The sequence below is a fragment of the Sesamum indicum genome, linkage group LG5 (genome assembly GCF_000512975.1).
Source record: "Sesamum indicum cultivar Zhongzhi No. 13 linkage group LG5, S_indicum_v1.0, whole genome shotgun sequence".
NCBI classification, from domain to species: Eukaryota; Viridiplantae; Streptophyta; class Magnoliopsida; order Lamiales; family Pedaliaceae; genus Sesamum; species Sesamum indicum.
In genome coordinates, this window is record NC_026149.1 from 539,324 (window position 1) to 560,528 (window position 21,205).

A 21,205-nucleotide genomic window follows, 5' to 3' on the forward strand; every position below is an offset into this window, starting at 1 on the left:
ATTCATATTTATACTGCTTGATTTATTGCAAATCTAAGTTATAAGAGCGAAGAAAAAAGAAATATCAAATGCATCCATTGAGTCAAATTCATAGCACTATATGCTGAATTTGTCAAGAAATAGTCGTGAGAGCAACTTTTCATTATAATCACACTCAAAAGGACTGAACTATATTAGTTCATATTAGAGCAACTTACATTCAACATCAACAGTGTGAAGGAACCACAGACCAGAGACTGATTCCTAAATCCATTCATGCTCTTTGTATCTTATAGATGCAATACTGATTCCCAATTGTACTTCTCGACCAGCATCAAAAAAGAGGAACAGAGATACAGTTTGCCTTCAGAGCCAATCCTTCTGCTGCAGCTTCAGCGGCAAATACACCTCAGTGAGATACTGAAATCCAAATGAGCTCAAAGCCTGAATTTCAGCTTTCTGCTTTGACTTCACCATCAGATTCAACTCCTCGACCCATCCGGAATTCTTCTTCACGAAATCCTCCTCCAACAAATCTTTTCCAGTCTTGATATCCTGCTCTGTCATCGGCAACCTACACTGCTCTGGGATCTTGTACTTATCCAGATCACTAGGCCTAACTCCCAACCACTTTATATCAGGGGTCGTCAAATTTGCACTATCATACGACATATTCTTCGACCCACAACCATATACTGACAAAATCTTCAACCCGTATGGATCACTGTCCACTAATGCCAACACTGGGAGCTTCAACTCCATCTTCATTTTCCTCAAGAACAGCCTTGTCGCCACATCCGGCTGACCTTTTGCCGTCACAATTATACAGGGAAACCTGTTGTAAAACCTATCCTCAGCCAACCTCATATATGCAGCATCCTTCTCCACCAATAGTATGAACAATGCATCACTCTGCATATCTCCAACTCTATCAATATTCGGAGGTATCGCCTTTCCTCCTATCCCCATTTTCGTGCAATCGATCATATCACCATTATCACTAAAAATGAGCCTACCCACAACCACACCCTTTTCAGCTGCGACGACATTGAGACTCGACCTCGTGCAGCCGAGAATGCAAGAGACATCATCCAATATGGCATCTGAATGAGATTGATCTTGAAAAAGCTTGACATCAGTGTAAAAGAGATCACGTTTAGTGACGTGGATGTTTTTCAGGCAGAGCTGGTGGATCAGCTGGAGAATCCGAGTGGTGATGGTGGCTTTTCGCACGGAGGAGACATTGGCGAAGGGTCGAGCGGAGGATTTGTCTTTCAAGACGATACGGTCGAGCTCAGGGACGTAGAGCTGATTGGCGCCGGCGCGTGAGGGGACGGAGAAGGAAAAACCGTTGCCTGAGAGGATGGAGTGTGCAAGTGAAAGGACAACTGATTCGATGGAGGATTGGACGGAGGTTAGCGGTAGGTCGCTAACTTCGCGGCAGGCGGTGGGGAGGTTGAGGTCGGAAAGGGTTACGGGTTTTGCGGCGGAGGAGGTGGCCGCGGAGGATTTAAGGGCTTTGAGTGTTTGGAGGATGGTGGAGTCGGGTTTGAGTTTAGATTTGAACTGGAGAGGGTCGGACTCGGAGTCGGAGTCGGTGGCTGCTCGGCGGCGCTTCTTCTTGTCGGCCATTTGGGGAGAGTAAGAGAGGCGGGAATGTGTTGGGCAAAATTGCGATTGGGAGGAAATGTGCTAGGGCTTTAGCCTTGTATGTATAGAAGTTAGTGCCGATCGTTTGATACCTGCTGATTTTTTTTTGAACAAAAACAAGGGAAAGAATTCGATAAATATTGTTAGAATACATCTTACCGGCTCTCAAGTTAGATGATTAGAATTCCTAATTTATATTCAATATCTTAACAAATTTTTCGAAATTTTCGACCTATTAATAATTTATGAAAATTTCATAAAAACTAAAAAAGCAATCTTATGATATGCCAAAATTTATAAATATTTAACATAAGTTCATCTGAACATCCTTGAATAGTCTATCGTCAATGATAGAGAATCAACTGAAAAATGTTTTTTCATGTGCGAGTGGATATAATTATATATCAACAGAATTTCACATGCTAACATACAGTAGAAAGCAGATGTCCATGCGATCAACATGGATGTCATAAAAATTTATAAATATTTAACATAGTCAGTTGCATCAAAAGCGGTGGATCAACATGGATCTCATAAAAGCTTACACCTTATTCTTATTTGGCTTTTTTCTTTTGACGCAACTAACTGATAACATCAAGAACCACATATTCTATCTCTGGATATGTTTATCTAGGTAAATGTATATTGTATTACAATCAAATATTCTATACAAGGTGAGAACTACTTATCAGTTGCTTTGCGAACAACAGGCCTTCAGGATATCTTCTATATTTGGGTCATCTCCTGCTTCTTTATCCTGTGTATATCAAACAAATAAGATTACAGATCACTAGCCAGGAACAAGTTTCTGGAGAATGAAAAAGAAAGCACTTATATGAATAAACCGGAATGAAATAATACGGGTTTAATGCAATTTAAACCCTTGTGATACAGCAAATGAGCAAATTACTCCCTAATAAAAAAAAAAATAGCAAATACAGAGGGGTAAATTGCTAAAAACAAATTTCATATGGGGTAATTTGCACATTTGCAATATCACAGAGGGCTAAATTGCATTTTTTCCGAAATAATACAATCATAGAGTTTCAGTATGCTATTCGGATTCGTATATTCCTGTATTACGATGTAGAACTCAAAAGAAACAGAGAGAGTCAGCTATCTATATTTTGTTTTCTTAGCAACAGTGTGGATATATGGAGGATGAGTAGGGATTAACCTTGTGGATGTATGAGATGTTATTTTTTCCAGGGCCTGCAACAATGATGCCGCCTTGCTGCCTGCAAAATCAATAACAAGTATTCAGATTATGAACACATGCAAAAAGATTTACAGAGTATCATGTTAGGGTCTGAGGTGCATGAAGATTGTTTTCAGCCAACTTTTCAGTAACTGAATTCATAAATATTAATGAGAGCAAGAGAAAAGGCTCTATCACTGATGTGCCATAGCTTAGAGACAGGTAACTCAAAAAAAGTTCTAGTAGAATTGAACAACCTGGGACATAAATTTCAAAAGAAAATTCATGGTTTAGCTCCTTGTATGTCATAATACCAGCCAAATCACTTCATATCTTGGCATTCTTTTCTTTTCTGACCCATTTACGTTAGTGGCACTAATTGAGGCAATCAACCTTTGTACAAATTTGTCAGCGCTTTATGTAGGAAATTATCACTACTGGTTGATAATGCATCTAGTACGCGAAAATTGAATCCAGCAGAAGCACATTGCCCATATCATAAAAATTGCTGAAGCAACATAAGGAAGCTTATACATTCATCACAGTATCCATCAGTAATTCACATGCGTTACTTCAGATAAGAGGGGCATCCTAGTCCAGCAAAGTTTGAATCTAAATAAAAGAAGCGAATTGTCTGCAAATAATATTTCCTCTGAAATTACACATGAACTAGGACGGTACCATACCAGCCACCTCTTGTCCTGGTATCCTTCTCAAAGGAAAGCGCCCAGTCTTGTCGATATCCTTCTAGATATGCTTGTATTATTTTCAAACCTGCCTGAGAAAAAGATTGAAAAAATATGAAGTTTAGAAAAGTGCATGAAGAAGTTGAAAGACCTCAAATGCATGCAGCATAAAGGGCATAATTTCATCTTGCTGTTACCTAATGGTGGAAGATACGTCAAAAACACAGGAATCAGAGCATTACCATACCCCAGGAGTAAATGTGGTGGAAACACCAGAGACAAATTTTAGTGCCTCATATGACGAATAGCTTGGGTCTGCATATACCTCTGCAAAAACAAAGCAGCTTTGTTCAGAAGTTGTAATGAGATATCAACAAGAAGGAATTTGCAACACAGTGGCAGCAGATGAGTGAGAGGTGCAACCATCACCAATCTTCTAATTATGCTGGTTAATCTGTCCATTCTGAGACTTCTTCCTTTTTCCATTCTTTTACTTAATATATGGTATAGGGAAGGCTTTACAGGTACCAAGTGAGATTTTCCATTTTATGGAAACAACTCCAAATAGTGGGATTCTATGCAGTGATTTGGACATGTGAGTTCCATTTTTAAGCAGACACAATGATAAAATGACAAAAGAAAAAAGAATGAATAAGCAATAGATCTCATGGTGTAACATTTTAAATCTTGAATTTCCTATAATTAAGCTAAATCCATAGAATATAGAATTGATCTGAAAACTCACCTCCTTTAAATTTTGTTTGCTCAGAGAATGCTTTTGCCTGCCATGAGAAGAACTTGTTCGATAAACCTTCATCATTCAATGTGGTGAACCACGTGAAAGGAAAATAGGACGGGACAAAGGAGCAAAGAGAAATATCACGGAAATAGAAATTCACACTGCTCAACTTTAAAAATGGGCAAAACAAAAGGTTAACTACTAGTTAGGAATAAGAAAAGAAATCATGAAACAGCTAGTTGAATAACAGCTGAAATTGGAAGACCAATAGATATTAAAGTAAATATCACTTCTCAAGAGCTTTTTGTTTGTGCTTTTCCATAAAGAACCATAAACCAGGAGTTTCATCATTATATACCTGATCAACACTGCCAGGGCCAATTAAAACAAGTGCGACACCAGCTGCATCCATTTTGTCCTGTCAAAGAAGCACAACTTTCAGTCAAAATAGAAAAGCTGAAACATTAAGTTCGAATCATCCAGACTTGGTTTGCAATGCAAGAATTGGCAATCAACAAGTCTGTTGGGAGGATAATGTTTTGATGTTTGGTAATGTTACATTATGTATTTCATTTTTCCTGCCCTTTCCAATTTTTTGGTTCACTACCTTTGTCCTTACTGACCTATAACATCACCAGACATTGTTTACCTTCTCAGCTGCAAGGTAATCAGCCCTTTTTCGACATAGTACACATCTGCAGCAGCAAAAGGGTTAACAAGTGAAATTTTGTGCATGATACATGCCTAAAAACAAAGTACTGAAGCACAAAGCTCAAAAAATCACCCGAAATGGCGAGCAAAAGCAACAACAGCTTTCCTATCTTTCCACAAATCAGAAATGGGAATTCCGTTTCCATCCAAGTTGAACACTAGCACACTGTCCAACAAGTCAGTGGTACCCTCAGTAATGGTGGAACTCTCAGCTCCTGTTTTAAAACATCATTCACAATTAAGAAGAATAAAATCCACTTGGAGAGACTTTCCTATTATACACATGCAAACAAGATCAGAATTCCCGCAGGCTTTTTCATTCAGATATCTTTGAGCATCTCAACTAAATCCTCTCTAGTAACTTACTTCCCATGAAATTTAAGTTCATTTTGTCTTACATCCTTGCCATTAACTCGTATGTTGAAGCAGTATCAGTAATTTGCTATTTCACTCTTATATTCCCTGATTATCACGAGAAATCTCAAACGGATAACCTAATCAAGTCCTCTAGATGACTACAATTGGAAGTCCCACTTCAGTACTCCGCCTAACATTTATGTAATTTAATAAAAAATTAATGTATTGCTCTTATTTCTTTTTTGAAGTTTCCAACATAACACCTGACATATGTCTGCACTAACTCTCAACATTACTAATTTTAAAGCCAAAATGAAAAAAATTCACATAATTTTCATTATTAAGTCTAATCCGGAACTCCGTTAGCTGAACTCCACATAAATTTCAACAAGCATGCTAAATAGAAATATTTAGCATAACCAGCTCGACTCTCCTACATCAAATAACAAGCATGCTAAATATTTTTTCAAATATACTTTTGTAATTATTTCCGCTTGATTGCATAGAAAATGTAACACAAAATTAAATTAGCAAATCCGAAACGAGATCATGCACAAGGATGAAAAATTTTTGAAAAACCACTTGCAGCTTACCTGCGGAGCTGGAGATGGCGGACGGAGTGATGAGCCGTTTAGGGGTTGAACTTCTTAAGGTGGATTTGGCATGGAGAATATGATGGAGAGGAAATTTACGACAGCGATAAAGTTGTTGCGATGACTTTACGACTGCGTGATTAGATGAGTTGTGCACGTGAATTTTCTTACTCGCGGCGGCGACGACGTATACGGTGGTTGTGCAGAGAGAAGCCGCCATTGGGAGGGAATTCGGGAAGGATGTGGAGCTGTGGCTGGTAACTGTCGGATTGTCTGTCACAGTTGAGCTGACGCGTGGCTTACATCTTTTATTAGGGGAAATTTGAAAAATAAAAATAAGGGTAATTACAATCTTCTTAAATTGGCATTTTTTTGGACTAATTATATTTCCACTCCTCACTTTTTTACAAATTATCAAAAGGTAATTGAGGTGGCAGAATAATATTTATGATAATCAGTAATATGATTCCATATATTTTTTTGTTATTTATATTAACTTTTAATTTTAATTTAAATTATTTTATAATTTTTTTATTGAATCTTTATATAAAATTGTACCTTAATTAAAACATCAATTTGTACAATTAATATATAAATAAATTAGTTAATAGATTATATATTTAAATTAAAATATCATCACACTTGTATAAATTATTTAAAATTGTTAAAATTAAAAGATTATTTATTATCTATTTTTATTTATAATTAAATTTTATTAAAGTAAAAATTAAAAATAATTTATGTATTTTATATTAATAAAATAAATTTATTTATTTATTAAAAGGGTTAGGGTGGGCATGGCAATTTGGTTGGAAAGAAGGAATAATTTTTTTAAAATAAATAATTTGATAATTTAAAATATCTTTTTAATAAATAAATTATTTATTTGATAAATTCTAATATAATTTATATAAAAATACATAAATTATTTTTAATTTTAATTTTTGTAAAGATTTAGTTATAAATAAAATAGAGGCCAAATAATCTTTTAAATTTATTAATTTTAATAAGGAACAATTTAATGTTTAATTATTAAAATGTGCAATTTTATGCAGAGATTCAATAAAAAAAAATTAATATAATGATTTTTAGTTAAATTAAAAATTAATATAAATAACAAAAAATATATACGGCGTCATATTACTCATCTTTATAAATATTACTTTGACACATCTTCTATTTTTGATAGTTACATAAACACCTTTAAGAACATTTTTGTCCTTAAAAAATTATTTTAAAGGTTGGATATTCTTTGTTTTAAAAGCTGTTAGGGTTGGTTTCTGCAATTTTTCAAAAGATGGTTTATATAAAAGACAATAGGTGATGGAGTGTAAATATAATTATCCCTAAAAAAAACGATCTTTGATTCTTTTGGAATTTGATGGAATTAGATACAATAGTATGTATAATAATTAACTCAGTCCGTTAACATTTTTAAGAATTTCATTCAATTTTGTACTGGAACACCCATAATGAATTTATAGACTTTGTACTAAAAAAATAACTTTAAAAAAAAAATCCACAATTCGAGTTTAATTTTTTCTTCTATTTGTTTTGACAAGGCTAGACCGCCTTTGACAAGACTGACACACCTGCACCTTGTTTTTTTTTTTAATAAATATTTGATATATTGTTATTATTAATATATTTAATTTTTGGTCCCACAAACTTTCATAAATTAAATAAAATGGAACCGGCTCATTCGGACCCAAATGATTATCACAGTCCAAACAATACCTTATTACAAGCCCGAATCAATTTGGAATCTGGAAAAAGATTCCAACGTCAATCACAGCTCTATTGTTTAACGTAAAGCCTAGAAAACTACACATCATTCCTTTTAAAACATCACTGGACAGAGAGCCGAAATCTCTTCCTCTCCGCAACCAAACGCGCCGTTTGAAGCCTCCTCCGTGCTACCACCCATGGCGGCTGTGACCCGCCTCTTCAGATCTTCTTCGTCGTCCTCCTCCGCCCTGTTTTACATCCGGAGGTCTCTGTCCACGTCGGCCGCCACCGAATTAAAATCCCAAACCTGCCCACCCCGCATAGATCCTAAGGGCAGGAATGTCCAGTGGGTATTTTTGGGATGCCCTGGTGTAGGAAAAGGTACGTACGCGAGTCGCCTCTCTGCTCTCCTCGGCGTTCCACACATCGCCACCGGCGATCTCGTTCGCGAAGAGCTCTCGTCGTCTGGTCCTTTATCAAAGCAAGTACGTTGTTGTGATTGGATTTCTGGAATTGGGTTTACAGGATTGGTGTTGATGATAAATCCATACTGAATTCGTATGGCAATGTTTCTGATTGCAATTACTTTAAGTCTTGGATTAGATGATGTCGATATTGAATTTCAGTTCATGTATCTGTGTGTTTGTGGACTTATAAATATTGTGAGCGTAATTGGGTATTTAGATCATTTAAGTTAGCGTTTCAGATTCAGAAGAGTGGTGTAGAAAAAACCACAAAGCTGTAGTTGTTAGTGATCTCTTATAGGTTATCCGGGCAAATGAATCGAGTTGAGCCAAACAAAGTGTTGTACCAAAAAAAAAAAAAAAAGGAAAATGAAGAAATGCTTGGTTTAAATTTTGTGGATCATCAAAATGTGGTTAAGTTTGGGTTCATTACTAAATGAGTTGTGTTCAAGCAAGCTCCAATAAGGTGAACAGGTGTCAAGTCCAAGCAGCTTCATATCTTACATATGATTATCGGTTTTGAAACTTGTGAGTTGAGTTTGAACTGATCTTAGGTCGAAGGAAAAGACTCAAAGGAGAACATTTGGTTTTCACGATTAGTTTGTTATGTCCTGTGAGCTGAACTCAAACAAGATTTTAACCATGTATAAGTATGACAGAATTATAATCTTTCAAGCAATGGAAAACTGGATTCTTTTGGTCTTATTGGGTTTGGAGTGAGGTCGACTTGCTTTGCTTGAAATTGAGGCTTTTATTGATATCTTCTATTTTTATTTCTTTAATATGCGTAACTGATTTCTCCGGATCCCAATTGCAGCTTGCGGACATCGTGAACCAAGGGAAATTGGTGTCGGATGAGATAATTATAAATTTATTGTCAAAGAGGCTTGAGATGGGAGAAGCCAAAGGAGAATCAGGATTCATACTTGATGGGTTTCCCCGCACAGTACGACAAGCAGTAAGTATTAAGTAATATTCTATGTTAAGAGCTATTACAGAAAAGGTGGTGTGAAGCATATCACACGTGCGACTGCTAACCGAAAAGGTTCCATTTGTACGAGATAATGCTTCCAACAACCGAATCTTCATATTATGCTCAAAATTTAGTGAGCTTCCTTTGGTTTCAAGAGATTTCTGAATTGAGTGGGAATTAAAAGAGTAGAAGCTGTAAGGAGATTGAAGTGCTTAGTTGATTTTGGGTTTCTGATGGTGGGTGGATGAGCTTGTGTCTTACTTCTTATAAATGGATCATACATATTTAAAAATCAAATGAAGGACCCTATATGCTATGCTGCATTCAGACTTGTGCTAGATGAGTGTAACGTACCATATGTGGTATTTATCACCCAATACATATCTGTTAATTGCCAACTGGTTAACATGTCCATTCATCAGTACATGCAATTTCGATATTTCTCTGTTTTGGTTATATGCAGGAAATATTGGATGAAGTCACAGACATTGAGCTGGTGGTAAACCTCAAGCTCCCAGAAAATGTACTACTAGAGAAGTGCCTTGGAAGAAGGATTTGCAGCCAATGTGGGAAGAACTTTAATCTGGCATCGATCAATGTCAAGGGTGAAAATGGGAATCCTGACATAAGTATGGCCCCTCTTCTACCTCCTTCTCAGTGTGCTTCCAAGCTCATTACTCGCTCAGATGATACTGAGACTATTATAAGAGAAAGACTTCGTGTTTACAATGAAAAGGTATTGCCCTCTTTTCCCTCTGCATGTGTGTGGTTGTTGGGGATCAAAAGTGGGGGCAGTGTGGAGGATAACTTACATTTTATCCTACATTATATCATTTGGAGTTTGATAAGAAAAGTTGAATACATGAATTGATTAGCTAGTAGAAAGCTGGATGCGAGATGTGTTTTGTTACATTTAATCAGTCTTGATCTTCTATGAATATGAAACTAAGAGCGCGAGCATCTTTTTGGTCATGCTCATTGCTGTTCAGGGTCAACTAGCTGTGAGCATGTGGAGTTTGGTCTAGATCATATTGTTCGATGCAAACATCTGTTTTTTTGTTAATTTATGCATAATTAGATTCCTTTTGGATGATGCAGAGTCAGCCGGTGGAGGATTTTTATCGCGGCCAAGGGAAATTGCTGGAATTTGATTTGCCTGGAGGCATCCCAGAGTCCTGGCCGAAGTTGCTAGAAGCACTGAACCTTGATGAGAATGATGATAAACAGGCTGCCACAGCATAGAATCTGATGGATGCTTTGCATGTTTCATTCACCGCATGCTTAAAATTTTGCCGAAAGCAGAACTTTTTTTCATTTGCTTACTTTCTTTTCCCCAATATGGGAGCAATAACAAAACAATGTAGTTCACTCGGCCATTAATACTGATGGCTGCATTTTACATTTCTAAATATTTTAATTGATTGTAACATTATAGGAAAGAGGGTTGCTGCGAGAGTTTAATATTTCTCTTGACGTAAGTGTAATAAAAATCTGAAACAGTTAAAGAAAGTGGTTTGTCAAATGTTATAGTTGTTCTTCCCCCTATTATGAGCTTTGGTATCATCTAATTTTGATCGATGGCTAAACTAACTAGAAATCTAGAACCATCCTGAGATTTATTACAGAGATCCTTGGGAGATACAAACACTTCTTGGTCCGTCTTCTTTGAATCACAGTTCAAAATAACGACATGGATCAACATTTTCATAAATCGTGTAGTGGCCATGCTTAAAGATCTTCTTATGAATGTATTCTCTTTCTTGTAATTTGATTTTAAATCTTGTTTTCTTATTCACTGTTCCAATTTATTCTTTAGATTATATAACAAAACCTTCTATTCACCGATAATGACTTTTGTCATACTCGTAGAAACACGTGTTTCCCCATAGGCTGTTCCATTTGTATCTCGTTAACATCATTCGCGTATGTCATTGATCAGTTCATCCTATGTGCTGCATGTGGAGCATGCACATTATTGTTATTCTTAGAAGCGTGTAGATTGTTTTGCCTTTTTCCAATAAGGGCTTGCTTGCAGTGGGTATATAAGTTTGTTGATGCCAGATTTCAGCTGTCCGGGGTGTTTCCGGCCTGTGGGCAGTCAAGGTGCTTCATGGAGCTTTGTTTGGCGCGTAAAGCTGCCACATAAGGTCAGAGTTTTTCTTTGGCGACTTTGCTGAAATGCAATCCCAACTTGTGCTAATTTCTATAACAGACATGTTGATGTTTGGGGTGGGTATTCGCTGTGTTTGTCTCAGGACGAAGATGACAAGCATGTATGTGATCTTGCAAGGCAAGCACGGGCACTTGCTGATTTACCATGGATCTCTCAGCAGGGTGGGAACGATTTTCCAATAAATTTGTGGGCATTCTCCTTCAACTTACCTACTCTCTTACAGAGGACACAAATTTTGATTTCCGTCTCAGCAGCCACTATACACAGATGGCATAAGCAATTTGTGCTTCAGAACTATGTATTGCTTCCAGATCCCATCAAAGGAAAGAAATAAAAGCATCAATTTTTTACTGGCAAATTGGGGGAGAAACTATGTTTGCTTTTATTTTGTGCTTTATAAAGGTCCAACATTTCAGAATATAAAACATAAGTATTCCACTTTCTGAAATGTTTTTCATTTTCACACATCTTTTCCTTAAATACTATAGAAACATAATAATCGCTACAATGCATACACACACACATTTTATTCAAACCATTCTATCAACTAAAAAGAACAGGAAAAAATGCATGTCATGGGAATACCCTAATTTCAATAAAAAGACAAAATCACCCTTAATAAAGGGCAATTTAGTAAAAACAAACCAAGGTTCGCGTATCTCTATGTTGGGTTGGGTTGGGTCTCGAGAGCCCCGGCCCTACTCTCTAACCCGAAAGAAGGATCCACTTACTGCATGAAGCGGAACCGTCCAATTAGAAGCATGGATACATTGAATCACGACACGTGGCCCATTTAACAATATACATTTGAGTCTTATAAATACCTCGATACAAATTATTTGAAGTAACTGGCATTTTATTATTTTCAACCTTACTCTCCGTTAATCACATATTTCTATCTCGATCAAACTGACTTGAGTGTCGGAGGATTTTAGTCGGGGACGAACCCGACGTTATTGTTTCATCCCCAGGACCCAATACTGATCTGGGAGATTACATGACTGACATTGGATCGTTCAACAAAATTGCATATTTCAAGTTAGATCAGCAAGCAACCTCTTGTGATATTGTAAATGAGCAAATTACCCCATACAAAAAGATAAATAATAATTTACCTCCATGTATTTTTTAAAATATAGCTATCTCCCTATGTTTTTAAAAATGAAGCAATTTACCTCCCTAGACTCATTTTAAAAGGTACAAGAGGGTAGATTGCTATATTTTTTTTCATATACAAACGATTTGCTCATTTTTAATATCATAGGGGTATATTGCTATTCACTCAAAAAGAATATATATCTACATTTCCAATCATTAAAGAATTTGATACGACACTCATAAATGAAAAAATAAACAAGAAAAGAATGGCCTCTTCCTCTCTCGACTCTCATGGCATCATAAGCAGACAAACCCCCAAAAAAGAAAACGACGAAGCTGCTGAGAACTGCCATTCCAACGTCATTTTGATGGGATAATCCTCATGTCATCACTTCCTGTTTTCTCTATTCTTGACGGTCATTAGTACCAGGATCCGTATCGCCATCTTTTCCCTGTCAAAATAGCTTATTTCTTTACAATTTAACATTGACACGTACAACACAAAAAAACAAGACAACTTGAAGCAATGAATTTGTCATGCCATAGTGCTGCCAAGGTTAGGTGCAAAACACGGACGAACAGTTGTACTCTCACAAGCTTAAGTGGCTTCTACATTCTACTGGATTACGGGTGCATTAATCAAACCAATTTATGCGACCAGAATTGCCACTGCCAAGTTCTTGATCTCAAAGAGTGGTGGTAAGAATGCTGAAGACAAAACATGTTTTGGAGTAGAAATAAGAAACTTACCTTGCGGTCTCGCCAAGAGATGCCAAATGGAAGTATACCCGTCTTCTTTGTTGATGCCTCCCGTGGTGATTCTATACGCCCATACCTATAATGGATGTTTCCTACAAAGTTATGAGCTTTTCAAGACAATTAAAAAATGATAACTGCTGAATCTTTGTGGCCATTCAGATGAAAGTAATGGAAATAGCTGACTCACCTTGGGGAAGATGCTGCTTTAGTTTGCCCAGATTCATAGTTCAATGTCGCTTCCAACATTGATTCGGCCATAACAGCCCGCTTCTCCATCTCAGCCAGGGAAGCCATGGCCTTGTTATACTTTTCCTGCATATGTAAAATTATCGAGCAAGATAAAAACAACATAATCAATCTTGAACAACTTCTGTTGTCTTTGCAGCTGAGACATTGTGTAGTATGTACAAAGATTACTAGTTTATCACTCAAACAAGGATCGATGAAGTTCTTTGAGAAACTGATCACTCTCGCTGAAACAGAAACGGGTAAAACAGAGAACTTAAATATCAATTTATGTCAGAGAGGATACAGAACCTGAAGAACTTGCACCGCCTGTCTCTGAGCAGCAGCATCTTGTTCTGCAAAGAGTCGAGCATCTTCAGTTTCCTTCTGTTCTTGCTCCACTTTGATCAAAACCTAAAACAAAGTCCTTGTAACTATGACTTTTGAAAAGAAGATCAACCACTTCATCCTGCTGCGTATTACGGCGAAAGAGTGGGAGAAATGAAACCTGAAGCATTGCATTCTCCCCGTCTTTCTTATCAGCCAGAGCCTGACGGAGTTCCACAACCTCTTGCTCCAACTGCTCGACCTGCAGAAATTTTGAACAATCACATCTTAGCTTTTTCAGATGGGACTCTCAAGGAAGAGAATGACTGATTTGGATGAACCGTGGGCTTTGTCAAAGCAATTACAAAACAATGCTCATGTCTGTCTGTTCCATAATAATAATCAAATCGGAATAAATCTGTTGCTGGTGAATGGATGTATTGACAGTACATGAATTATAAAAAAGATGATAGAATATCAAATAATCACATATTATACAAGGGTATACATTCAGTTTAAATGACACCAAAGGAGGGGAAAAAGAAAAAGAATCACACAGAGACAGGCAAGGGGAGAAATGACAGCGTAATTTGACTAACTGTAGAAAACCAGAAAAATGCACTATGCAAGAAGCCAGAGAGAGTCAAATACCCTTGCGCTCAGTTCTCTTCTATTATCTTCCGTGACCATCTCCATCAGTGCAGCTTCTAATTCTTCGGCCCTGCAAAAGAGAAACGAACGTTTTGATACTGCAGCTAATTCTCTGATGGGCATATCAACAGTGTTCTAATCAAATATTGGGAAAATAATTTAAAAATTTACAGATTATTATCAGATTTATATTCCCATTGAAATGGCCATCAAATAACTGCAGATATAATAACGATCACAACTGCTTGGCGGCACCTTAGAACTGTAGAAGGACATCAAGATACTCAATATTCTTGCTCAGAAAATGTACGATGGAATTGGTACCAACATGCATTGACCAGTGGACAAGATAATGATAGCATTCACCGACTTAACCCCTAAGCACTCACCTGCAACTCTAACTGAAAAGTACAAGTAAAAGAACATAATTCCAATCATTCCAAGATTCACAGTTCAGGAATCTCTGAAATTTATAATTATATGACTAACCTGAGCACAGCAGATCTCTTTTCGGCCAGCAACCTACACAGCTCAACCTTTAACCAAACCACCTGAGGAAAATATGTTAATTGTTGAATCTGAAAAAGGGTGGCTCAGAATCAAGTCTGTTCGATTATAGGAGCTGTTAACCACTGACATTTAGTTCCTTGTAAGTAGATTCTCGATAAATTAGAATATCTTTTATGAACATAATACATTGAAAATGAGTTATAGAATTAATGGCTTCATCATTGTATTGAAATGATCGGTGAAAAGAAACACATGCTTCAATTCTCTGAAATAGAAAGTTAAATGGGGCACTTACCTGTTCCTGAAGATCTGGAAGAGAGTCTACTTCAGAATCAATAGTTATGCCCTTCAGAAATTCATCCAAGTTGGCACCATCAGAATCTAGACCGGATATTTCACCCGCATCTACCTTATCACCTGGCCCAGCTTCGTTCTTGTTTTCTTTTACTATTGATTCAGGATTATGCTTGAAACTGTATAGCTTAGTTGCAAGACCTTTAGGGTCTTTAAAAACTCGACCTCCTTTTGCTCTTTCCTCGACTGTTGCAACTATAGCTGGCCTATGCTGTTCCCTTAGTTCTTGCAATCGATCTTCAGTTATGGTCAGGAAACCCATGCAAGCAGTCAAGACAAGTTGGCTGCTATCAAATGTGGAACCAGTGAGCGTTTGCAATAATGTTATAGCATCTCCAGCATCCTTTGTTGTTACTATAGCAGGTCCTGCAAATAATTGGGCATGATAAATTTAATATGTTATCGAATGAAATTATTCAAAGAATATGCAACATTACCATATAAATCCATCAAAGCAAGTGCAGTTCTAAAGAGCATTACACGGTTCCCTTCAAACAGAAGCACATCCCACACACGAAGAACTGAAGCCAAGAAAATAAATAATAAAAAATCGTGCTATAGGGAAAAGAATCAAAAGCATATGAACGCTGCATATACATTAATTGAATTATATAACTCATTGCAAAATTTCACACCACTTTCCCATGGAAGCATATTTACAAAGATCGAAAGGAACCAGGGCCCAGATATCCATGCCACCTCTACTCCCAAGTAATCAAGATGATTCACTGCATCAGCATGGCGGCAACAATGAGAAGCTTTATATCTTACATAAGTACAAAAGGAAAAGACTAAAGAGAGAGCAAAATTTTAACAGTGGACAAACCCAGTTTAGGAAACCTTTCACGCATCAAGTCCTCAAAAACAAGCTGGTCAACCTATGATGAAGTGACGTATTAAGTTGTCAATTCTATTAAGATGAGGAAACAGTATTTCCTTTAAAAGAAAATCATGGAGATGTAGACCTGGGATTCTATCATTTCTTGTGAGAAATAACCCTCAAAATAGTCATCGATTATACCCACCAATGTCCTGAAAGATTTATAACAAACTAGTTAATAAAAAGTTAGCTTAAATGCGGAAATTTTAATTTGTACACAAGTGCATGGTTCACAGGTCCCAAAAGTAGTTTTACATAGCTGACGTGGTTGATTTCTGCTTCATTTAATACCACATATTTGGATAAGTACTTTGATAACAAAGTTTGAGCTAGTCAGAGTTACAGTCAGCTAAAATAACACAGAGCAACCAGAAGAACAGAAACGGTTGTTATATGAGACAGGACAACCTATGTGAGGATAAAGCATAGAGTAACATGAAAAAGGTGATCCCTTCTCTATTGAGATGTTAGTGAAAATAAATGGCAAAGCAACAATAATTGATCTATCAAAACACTAATAGAGACCCCAAAAGAGAGAGAGAGAGAAGAATAAAAAATCAAGGGTAGCATTACAAATCTGATATTGGCCAGGAGAAGAAGCAACCAATATAAGATATTACTTGAAGGAAATGTTCTTCTGCAACAATTACTTGAAATGCATTTTTGGTTTTAACTTTGACTCAAGCAGAACGAAGAAACAATGTCCAAGAGTCAAAACATGAGAGAGTAGAGACAATTCCACAAAGCATATTGTACAAATGAGTCATAGATGTGAGCAATAACTCAAGTGATTCAACATGAGTTTCTTATTTTCAATTTTTATTAACAATATAACTTCTGCTTTAGCTAATACAAAACACAAGTCCTCGCTAGATCATGAATTTTTGCCTTCCCTAAGTTGTCCAAAATCCAGGTCCGACAGGGTGATGATAGGTAAAGCTTGAAACTTACCAAAATGCATTTTCCTCTGGCATCATCAAAAGTAATAAGCCAGCAAAAAAATTCATTGCCTGAAAGTACAACGATAACAAAGAGCAAAATGAAAAAATTAAGTTGAGGAACGAAAAGGAACAATTTACTACTCAAGGTTGTCTGACCCTAATGATGTAAACTGCCATGATATATGCCATCAATAATGCAAATTGAACTAAGAGGCTTCTGGGACTCTATGGCTGCAACTATGTATTCAAACATCTTCCGAGATGTTTTCTTTTCTTTTCCATTTAAGTTTTCTGCACATTAATTTCACAAAATGGACAAAAATAATTTACTAAAGGTTGTCTAATCCTAATGACCTAAAATGCCATGATCTAGGCCATCATTAGGGCACATTGAAGTAAGAATGCTTCGAGAACTCTATGGCTGCAAATGTGTATTCAACCATCCTGCTAGATGATTTCTTTTCTTTTCCATTTAAGCTTTCATAACATTTTCTTGACAGATTTTCTGCTAATTTACATATTGCGACAATTATCTTAAGTATCAAGGACAAAGAAAATCTCTGACCTGCTACTTTCATTTGAAACTTTCATGTCAAAGATTAACTAGAAAATAAGAAGGAATTGCAATGAGATAATGTATTGCAGCAGGCAGTTACCTGGCAATATCCAACAGAGGGGTTATGCCGTGCATATGCCCAGAGTACACGCCTTAGTGAATTTCTTCCATTTTCGTTTAGTGCAGGGTGCCCAGGAAATGTTCGAGGCAGATCCTGCGACAAGCCAACGGTACGTTAGTTAATTGAGAGATCAGGACATAATGCAAAATAAAAACAACCTCTAATGAAAATGGATTCTTTTGGTTTGAAGAGAAAACTTGAATGTTATGATAGGAAACATCAACTGTAGAAAACAGGAAGAATTTTCGAGAAAAGAAAGTATATCTAAAAAGGGTAAAGAGTAGAAGCATCCATTAGGAGGGGTCATGATGAATGAAAATGCAGAAAACAGTGTGTTTTGTACATGAGAAACCCAACTTCACTTGTAATGCATGAAAGATTAAAAAGACATTCTTGAAGACCATCCCAGATGAACCCTAAAAAGAAGCAGCACCTACGAATTAAAAAGATTGAACGATAAAGTCCAGGACCCATGCATCTATTGACCTTCTCAATCTGCTTTTTCAACTTTTCTGGCAAATCATATCCCGTCCCTTCATGTTGCATCTTATTCTCTCCTGACAATAATTTATCATCCTCTTTTCCGTCGCTGGCATCACTTTCTATAGCCAGCAAATCCTGGTAATATCTTTCCACTCGGCGGGTCCTCACACCAACAAAAGCTTGCCATACCTGCCCCATTAAGTACAAAAGCATAAAGAAACAAACTTAGAGCCAGAAAGGATTTTTAGCACCTGTGAAACTTGTAGAATCATGGGACTGTACCTCTCCTCTAAGATCTTTAGGCACTCCTCCTTGAACAAGAAACTCTAGTTCTTGTTTCCAAGGGAAAAAAGGTTGCCGGGATATTTTATCACTGGCACTACTTTCTCTAGCAGAAGCATTTGCACTATCATCAATTATCTCTTTGTCACAGAAGACATCCTTGTCCTCATTGTCGGATTCTTCTCCTGAGAGTCTTGCCTCATCAATTGATGGAAGGTCATTGTGCATATGTATTATCTTTTCATCCGTCATGTTTTTTCTCTTCTTAACACGTACACTCATCATATGGTCAATATAGTTTAGAGAGGGGTTAATTTCAGCCCATGTCTGCACCACACGTGGCCTTGCATGTTGGGTAGTTGGAGTTTCCTTCGACGGAACACTTTCCTCCCGAGTGTCAGAAACCGGCCTCTTTTGACTTGAATCATCCGCTTCTTCACTCACCTTTTCCACAGGCTCAGTTTTCTTTTCACTTGAATCATCCGCCTCTTCACTCACCTCTTCAGCAAGCTCGGTCTTCTTTTCTGTGACTTCAGAACCTGGCGAGCTTGGTTCAGTTGAATCATCGCTTTCTCCACTCACTGTCTGCGCAGGATCACTTGGCTGCTTGGTATCCTCAGAAACAACAGGTTTAATAATGTCTTCACTAGTCGGCTCTGCTTGCTGCTCAAGAAAGCTCTTCCATTTCTGCAATCTCTCTTCTTCTTCTTCCTGCAAGCTATTGTGTTAGTCTAAGCTGAGATTAAAACTTTCTTTGAATGAAAGATGCATATGACTAGCCTGTTTCGTATGTTTTCAAACAAATACCAAGAGAAAGAGTTGCTCAGATATTCCAATACAGTATTCAAGATACTCATTTAATTAAAATTTATCAAAAGAAAGGAAAAGAAAAACGTCATTGCCACTCAATTTACCGAGTTGGTAAATATCCAATGGAAGCTTATACATGGAAAAAAGGATTTAGCAGTTACCTTGTAGATATGGGCGTACTCACGATATCTATGAATATGTTGAGGTCTCACAGTAAATCCATAAGTATCCCTGTTAAGATTTCAAATCGTCAAATGCAAATATATCATGCATCTTCTTCACATGCTCAACATATATGCGAACAATTCCAAAATTTGGTAAATTATGATGCGAGTATACCTGGACTCATCATACAATGAACGCTTGCTCAACAAGGACAACAACATACTTCACATGAATTCTAATTCCACCGCCCATGTCGTTTTTCTTCTCAATCAAACCAGCCTCCAATTAAAATATTATTCAACATTCCCCTCAAACAGCTCAACAACGTGATCCACATCTACATAAGTATCCCTACGTCTTTCACTAGATCCTACGATAAAAACTAAATTTAACCAGAAGAAAACGAACGAAATGAAAAACTATTAAATCATACTCCTGAACTCAGAATTCTCTGACACACATATAAAAAGAAAAACATGATCCCACAGCATCACGTATATATTCCCTCATCAATTCTCCAATCAATACTACAAACCAAATCGTGATTAAAAAAAAAATACGGTTTGAATGAGTTAACGCGGAGCTGAATGCTCCTAAGCATCTTTGTAAAAAACAAACCGAACTTCCTCAAATTTCGAATCCATGGTACAGAGTCTAAGCTCTTGGTCTACATTCCATAACAAACCCCCGCCATAGCCACACGTGTCGAGCTCAAAACCCGCACAAATCGACGTCAAGATCACATAAACACACACATAGAAATATATGTATAACAGTGTAAGTATATGCATGTGATCGTGTACGGGAGAGCGTACCGTTTGGGCTCGAAATTAAGGAGAGTATGGGAGGCTTCGCTCGTCATCTAACGGTTGGTGATTGCCTGAGGAAATCCCGGACAATCGAACGGCTTCACCTTCGTCTCTCCCAAACAGTTAGCTGTTTGTTTCCCTCTTCCTCGCTCTTCAGTTTCTTTTCCTGAGTGTGTGCGCGTTGCTGACTGGTTCATTGTGTGCGTTGTTGGCTACGAAAATAAGTATCACGTGCGCGTTGGGCATTTTTGTCTTTTGCTTCGCGATGACGAGATTTTGCTAAAATGACAGTGGTAGAGAATACTGTTTGTCCCGTGTTGACATGGGGAATTATTGAATTTCTCGGTGGGTTCAACTTTATTAATAAGATGGGCCTCGAAGTAATAGGTAGGCCCACTTATTTAATTGTCGTCTTGGACAGACTTGTCAGTTTTCACCACGGAGTCCTGTTGAGCCCCAGTCTCGGTGGGCCTAACAATCCCATACTACTGAAGAATTGGACAAGATTTGGAGCTGCCGTAAAAATAAGTAAACAGCAATTCACCCCCTTAAATTTCACACTTTACCCTCTAAAAATAATTTCAGAGCAAGGCTGAACTGTTGAAGGAAGCCTAAAAGAGTTGTCTAGCTCAAGTGATCCAATAATTTAAGTGTAATTAGGGTAAAATCAGCAGACTAAAATGCAAGAAGTCTAAAGAGCAAAAGACAATTCCAACCTTGTTGAAATCTTGTTAGGAGACCGAGTTAGTTTAAATCTAATTCTAATTACTGGTGGTCCAATTGACTCAATTGGCATGTCGGGTGGCACTTTCCACCTCGAATGACAAATCAACATGTGATAGACCTACACATATAAACTTTTGGAATAAAGTCAATAGATAATTAATTTCCCCTAAATCAGTGATTTTCCTGTTGATGTTGAAGGTTTATGTCCCTGTTCATGTGCACATGAATAAGTGACATACAACTAGATCAATATTATC

General features: G+C 37.1%; 4 protein-coding genes across 7 annotated transcripts; 1 reads left to right on the forward strand and 3 right to left on the reverse strand.

The window, feature by feature from the left end:
* Positions 54–1,830, reverse strand: LOC105161414 (DNA topoisomerase 6 subunit A). The gene has a single exon (XM_011079088.2). It carries the CDS (start codon positions 1,609–1,611, stop codon positions 346–348), a length of 1,266 nt encoding a protein of 421 aa, XP_011077390.1. The 5' UTR covers positions 1,612–1,830; the 3' UTR covers positions 54–345.
* Positions 2,058–6,206, reverse strand: LOC105161415 (thioredoxin-like protein AAED1, chloroplastic). Its single transcript, XM_011079089.2, has 9 exons — positions 5,914–6,206; positions 5,037–5,178; positions 4,902–4,947; positions 4,611–4,670; positions 4,259–4,295; positions 3,761–3,840; positions 3,514–3,605; positions 2,807–2,867; positions 2,058–2,386 (listed from the first exon to the last, which is right to left on the reverse strand). Exons 1-9 carry the CDS (start codon positions 6,131–6,133, stop codon positions 2,318–2,320), a joined length of 807 nt encoding a protein of 268 aa, XP_011077391.1. The 5' UTR covers positions 6,134–6,206; the 3' UTR covers positions 2,058–2,317.
* LOC105161416 (adenylate kinase) lies at positions 7,701–10,587 on the forward strand. Its single transcript, XM_011079091.2, has 4 exons — positions 7,701–8,126; positions 8,923–9,063; positions 9,542–9,814; positions 10,177–10,587. The coding sequence occupies exons 1-4, from the start codon at positions 7,839–7,841 to the stop codon at positions 10,318–10,320; spliced, it is 846 nt and encodes a 281-aa protein (XP_011077393.1). The 5' UTR covers positions 7,701–7,838; the 3' UTR covers positions 10,321–10,587.
* On the reverse strand, positions 12,745–20,194 carry LOC105161417 (TBC1 domain family member 9B). Of its 4 annotated transcripts, none has more exons than XM_011079092.2 (18): positions 19,588–20,189; positions 19,410–19,479; positions 18,439–19,149; positions 18,160–18,345; positions 17,653–17,766; positions 17,007–17,065; positions 16,141–16,207; positions 16,002–16,053; positions 15,811–15,903; positions 15,613–15,696; positions 15,117–15,541; positions 14,801–14,862; positions 14,312–14,381; positions 13,842–13,922; positions 13,646–13,747; positions 13,296–13,420; positions 13,100–13,184; positions 12,745–12,801 (listed from the first exon to the last, which is right to left on the reverse strand). In XM_011079092.2, the coding sequence occupies exons 1-18, from the start codon at positions 19,632–19,634 to the stop codon at positions 12,754–12,756; spliced, it is 2,481 nt and encodes an 826-aa protein (XP_011077394.1). In that variant the 5' UTR covers positions 19,635–20,189; the 3' UTR covers positions 12,745–12,753. The 4 variants fall into 4 exon arrangements, 3 of the variants coding, with proteins under 3 accessions (XP_011077394.1, XP_020549627.1, XP_020549628.1); XR_002287139.1 differs by having other exon boundaries at positions 12,778–12,801; positions 13,100–13,200; positions 19,588–20,191; XM_020693968.1 differs by lacking the exons at positions 12,745–12,801; positions 13,100–13,184 and having other exon boundaries at positions 13,292–13,420; positions 19,588–20,191.